This window comes from Misgurnus anguillicaudatus, unplaced genomic scaffold (genome assembly GCF_027580225.2).
Source record: "Misgurnus anguillicaudatus unplaced genomic scaffold, ASM2758022v2 HiC_scaffold_31, whole genome shotgun sequence".
NCBI classification, from domain to species: Eukaryota; Metazoa; Chordata; class Actinopteri; order Cypriniformes; family Cobitidae; genus Misgurnus; species Misgurnus anguillicaudatus.
In genome coordinates, this window is record NW_027395281.1 from 4,053,652 (window position 1) to 4,059,296 (window position 5,645).

Sequence of the window (5,645 nt, forward strand, 5' to 3'; positions counted from 1 at the left end):
TTGGAAAAAATATATTACCGTAATATGTAGTGTATGCACCCACAACAATACATCGTGCTGTTTTTCTGTATTTACCTGATGGATCGTTTATTCTTCTTCTGTTTTGTATTGCTCCTGGATGGTGAGTAAGATATGAGTTTAGAGATATAACTTAATGATGGTTAAATGTGTTACAAAAGTGCTTTCAATGTGCTCCACTGGTGGCTTAAGGATTTGTATGTGTTTACGAAGTCTTTGTGTTTGGATTGGTTTTGAGAACTTCTCTATCTTTATTCAGTCAGATAATGAACTCAACATAAATATATACAAGCTATAAACACATACGTGTCAATAATATATAACTATTTAAGTGTTTGTTCTTTCTTACCGTACACAATAAGTCCATATAACGGTTTATTAATTCAAAACTTTCGGTATTAAAGTCACATTATCCAGGAGAACAAGACATGAGTGTTTAGGCTTGTTCGAAAAGAACTGACATGCGGATGACGTCAAAGTACCGCGAGGGCGATCTGAAAAATCATACGGAGAAGTCTCATTCGATCCGCTCTCGCGGTACTTTGACGTCATCATCATGTCAGTAAAGAGAGAGAGAGAGAGGACAGTAAAAAAGCTCTCAAAATCCAAAAAATCTTAAGTTAAATGATTACTAAATAAATAAACTGAATAACTATAATAATATGTATTAAAAAATACTGTAAACATTTTACGAGCACAATGATAGAGCTGTGAATAAATTATCATTACATCACTTGATAAACTACAGATATATATACAGATAATACAGTGTTTATATGTAAGTTGATGTTTAATTGAATAAAGAGTTTGTGTTTGTGTCTGCAGGTGTGTTTGATGCTGATGTTGTAGTGATGTCAGTGATGAAGAGAGATGATGTCACTCTGCCTGTTGCTTGGCGTTTAAAGGGTGATGAGCGGCTGCTGTGGAAGTTTAATGACAAGGATATAGCAGCTATTCATTTAGACATGATACCTAGCCAAACAAATTACCCTGATGAGAGATTCACAAACAGACTTTTTATGGACCCTAAGAGTGGATCTCTTACCATCAACAACATCAGAACTGAAGACACCGGAGAATATCAGCTGAAGATCAAAGGCATCATAGATAAAAACTACTATCCATTAAAGACATTCAATGTTACTGTCACTGGTGAGTAGTCCACAGTAAGATGGACATCAGAGATGCAAAAATCAATCCACAGTATTAATGACATTTCTTTATGTTCGTCCATCGTGTTTGTTTACTGTAAAGTCATGTTTGACAGCGAAAGACATCGCAAGATTTCTACATGATTTCCTGTGTTCTTCGTCAAGAGTTCTTGCAACTATCCTGTATTTTTTTAAAAAATTCTAGGGCTGTCACAATGATTAAATAATCATCTCATTGCGATTGTTTGACCTCATCGCGATGGTTTCATATCACCGCGATGATTGCACATCTCTTTAAAAAACACAAGGGGGAGCTGCAGCCCCTGTATAAACGAGACAGTATGTAATGGCACTCCTTGACTGACAGTGTAATGCGATACATTGCAAAGCCATTTAATACAGTGGAAAAAAACTGCATTTAAAGAAATGCTGCAAAACTTTGATAAGCAGTATAAACACACATTTTCAGAACAGCAATTGCAAATTTAGGGAAGTGAAGGATGCTATTCTTAAGGATCTGTAAGGAATTGATGTTTTGCAGCCACTACTACACACATGTGGTCCAGTACTAATATGACCTTAGTAGGTTTGGCTACTATTTAAGGCCTGTTCTGCTATAGTCAGTTTATTTTGATTGCATTTTTATTTTTATTAAATTTTTAGTTATTTTTGTATTTCTTATGAAGAATTTTCAGTTTTTGAAATATATTCATTAAATAATTACTTTTAAATATGTGTATTAATATTTACTTCCAGTTAAACCTTGCAAAAGATTTAATTTAAATGATCACAACAATGTGTAAAAAATATTTCATGAACAAACAAAAAAAGATCTATGAGAATAAACAGTCAATTAATCGTCATAATCATCACAATTTATTAGGCAATTAACCGTCAGCCAAATGTCATAACCGTGACAGCCGTAATTCTATCCCGCCATCATCCGTTTAAATAATATCCCGTATTTTTTTGTGGAGCTTTGTGGATTACTTCTTTGAAAGATGAATGCACTTCTTTGGAGTTTAAAGCCATAAAGCCATCGGCGTTACATTGGCTGCAGCTCCCTCATCCATGGGGCGGACGCTGTTGATACACAAAGAAAAAACCTATAAAGAATATAAACAAGAAGGACATAGCTTTATATACTTAAAGGTGTAGCGGAGGATTTACTCGAATTTTAGAAAAGAACCGCCTTCTCCACTTTTTTAAAAAATGCAATTGCGCAACACTCCTGATTGATCTTGATGATCCACTCGGAAAAAGAAAATCTTTCGCTATACCTTTAACCTGAAAAGCGTGGTTGTTGTGGTTGCTTGTCATTAGCACGTTTCTAACGGATTGCGGTTATATAGCAGCTAAGCTGCCAGCTATTTACTGTTAATTTACAGTTATACTACTGTTACTTTGCTATATTTAATGGTATGTTACCATATTAATACCATGGAACCTTATTTCATTTGGGAAACCAGTCGCCTTGAACCATATAAGTTTAGGATGTAAATTTCTATAGTATTTGATTACAGCATTTTCCTGTAGAATCTGGCTGTTTTACATCAGTTTTTACAATGTAGATTCCACTGATGCTTGATGCAGCGGCTTTGCGACGTGACTGACTAGGACACCAAATCTGATTAATATGGTAAAGGTAGAATACTTTTTACAGCGTGTCGCAGTGTTGCATGTATAGGACAAGGTGTTTCGCAAAGCCTCAACATCATATCTGGGAGAAAAGTCAGTAAATTTAAATAAAATCACAGGCTTTGCTTATCCCGCGTGAACCAGCCACGAAACTCAGATTTAGGGAGGGAGGTCATTTCTAAATCAGATTTGGGTCAGCACACATTTAACAATACAATGTTTATATGTATATTTAAGTTGATTTTTTATTAAATAAAGTGTTTGTGTTTGTGTCTGCAGGTGTGTCTGGTGATGATGACGTTACAGTGATGTTAGTGATGAAGGGAGATTCGGTTACTTTACCTATTAATGCTAGTGAAATAAAGGGAGATGAATGGCTGCTGTGGAAATTTAAAAACGCATATATAGCACTTATTGATTTAGGAACTAGCCAACCAAATTACATTGATGAGAGATTCACAAACAGATTGAATCTGGACCTTCAAACTGGATCTCTCACCGTCAACAACATCACAACTAAAGACGCTGGAGAATATCAGGTGAAGATCAAAGACAGACAAGATACAAACTACAAACCATTAAAGACATTCAATGTTACTGTCACTGGTGAGTAGTTTAAGTGATTATCTGGATTCAATGTTTGTAAATAATCTATAATAATCACAAGATTTATCTTTATGTTTTATAATTTTTTATGTTTTATTTGTTGAAAGACTTCAAAGGTATTTAACATTAAAGAGCACCTATAGTCCGATTCTCGTTTTTTCATTTCCTTTGGTGTTTAAGTGTGTATTAGTACATGTTAACACTATGGAAAAGGTACAAACCCCAAAGTAAATGGTGACGCAAGTTATCATCTCCAACGTAAATCTCTTTTTTTTTTGGACCACAACAAACAAACGGATTGTAGGCAACAGTTTACTTCAATATGTCCTTGAGATGAGAGTAAATATGTGACAGTTTGTTAGAAAATACATTTAAATAAAGTTTTGTTTCATATGTTATTTACTTCTATGTTTTCATTTATTGTGATAGTTTTATTCATTCATTTTTTTATTCATGTTTCCTGTTGTTTTCAGTAAATAAAAGGAAATTGCATTAACTCATGAATTAATAATTTCTTAACTGAAAAAAATTGCCACTAGATGTCGTAGTTGCACTGTTTATTATTTTACTTTCGCTTTCTCCGCCATTTTGTTCTGGTGTTGATGTGCGTGAATGAATGCACGTTTTTCTTAAATAAAATAACGCCTGATGTTACACATTTAAATGTATTCAATCACCTGCATTTGTCTAGTTTGTATTTAAGCACAGCTGTCATCTGACAATACACATTAAATTACAGTTTGCTTGTTTTACTCATTTTTGTCCACTAAAAATGTGTAATATAATAAAGTATTGGTCATAACATATTCTGGTATGATATCTTAGAGATATCTTAAGTATTAAGTATTTTTCCTAGTATGAAACCAGCAGGCAGGTGACATCAAAGTACCGCGAGAGCGATTCGAGAAATCATACAGAAAAGTCATATTTTAAGATATGTCAGTGCAAGCTGTTTTCAGTAAGGACAACTTAAACAAGCCTTTTAGTTTTGCCCTGTCCGGTAAACTTCCCCATACTGTTTTAAATTCAAGACGAAGCATTGTTTTGAAACTTTTATTATTTGCCGCTAGATGTCGTAGTTGCACTGTTTAGTATTTTACTTTCGCTTTCACCGCCATTTTCTTCTGGTGCTGATGTGCGTGAATGAATGCAAGTTTTCTTAAATAATATAACGTTTGATGTCAACACATTTCAATGTTAGCTGATATGCATTTAATATGCTCCGTGGTTTAAATGCACAAGCTGTTATTGTTTATGTTATCTGACCTACATTTATGTATATTTTGTTCTGTTTATTGCAAGAAAACCAAATTAATATTTTGTAGTCATGTGTTTAAATTGTTTAATGCTATGGATAACTATACTCAAATATGAGTACAATAAAGAGTTGAACTGTTGCCTGTCTCCTGCGCTTCTTATCAGGAACCAGTGGTGGATGAACATTAAAGGAACACGCCCACATTTTGGGGATTCCAACTCTGTGGGAAACGGTGAGCAACATTCCCAACATGTGGGCGTGTTCCTTTGACCTAAACCTGTTAATATGGGTTACTATGGGATGTGATCAGTCATGCATTCAGAAACACTACAGAATACTTTTGGCAGAGGTTTTGTGTTTTTTGCGTAATTCAGCCTGAGGGTGGCTCTCTAGTGTTGCTTGTAAGGCTCTATACAAAGCTATCTTATACATGAATAATGTATCATTATCTTTTACATGCAACTTAAGAGTAATCTTCATGTCTGCAGTAGATTTGCATTGCACTTCACCCGTCACACACATGTTGACCTGATCTTTTTTTTACCAGAGGATATGGTTTGGTTTCAAAAAGGAAATAAGAGGTTGCTAAGATGGTTGCAATGGGGTGTGGACAGTTTCAGTTCATTTAACCTCTGAGTTTTCTTAGAACATGAAGCAGAAATATTTTTCTTAAAACATGAAGCAGTGTATTTGTTTGTGTACAACAGGTTTTAGTTATACGAATTAAGTAGTATGGTGCAAACAACAAAAAATGTGATGTCCACACTGTAATTTGCTGTAATTATGCAGCTAGTTGCCAGTAACTTACTGTAGAAGATAAAGACTGAAAAGTTTTAATGTTCATTTAACTTTGAACAAACTGTTGCCAGAAAATAACATAAATGTAAAATCTACAGTAAGTTACTGGCAGCTAGTTGCCAGTAATACCCAGTAATACTGTAATTTATACAGAATTGTTTACAGTGCACGTATGT

At 34.3% G+C, this 5,645-nt stretch overlaps 1 protein-coding gene across 1 annotated transcript; it reads left to right on the plus strand.

Moving 5' to 3' along the window:
- Window positions 1-4,810, plus strand: LOC129452696 (uncharacterized). Its single transcript, XM_055216702.2, has 3 exons — window positions 1-121; window positions 844-1,170; window positions 3,087-4,810. The coding sequence occupies exons 1-3, from the start codon at window positions 34-36 to the stop codon at window positions 3,419-3,421; spliced, it is 750 nt and encodes a 249-aa protein (XP_055072677.2). The 5' UTR covers window positions 1-33; the 3' UTR covers window positions 3,422-4,810.
- The last annotated feature ends 835 nt before the right edge of the window (window positions 4,811-5,645 follow it).

Excerpts from the sequence above, each read along its gene's own strand:
- LOC129452696 (XM_055216702.2), top strand. The coding sequence starts at position 34 with ATGCACCCACAACAATACATCGTGCTGTTTTTCTGTATTTACCTGATG. Across the intron at positions 122-843 it reads TTTTGTATTGCTCCTGGATG|GTGTGTTTGATGCTGATGTT; the intron begins GTGAGTAAGATA and ends TTGTGTCTGCAG. Across the intron at positions 1,171-3,086 it reads ATTCAATGTTACTGTCACTG|GTGTGTCTGGTGATGATGAC; the intron begins GTGAGTAGTCCA and ends TTGTGTCTGCAG.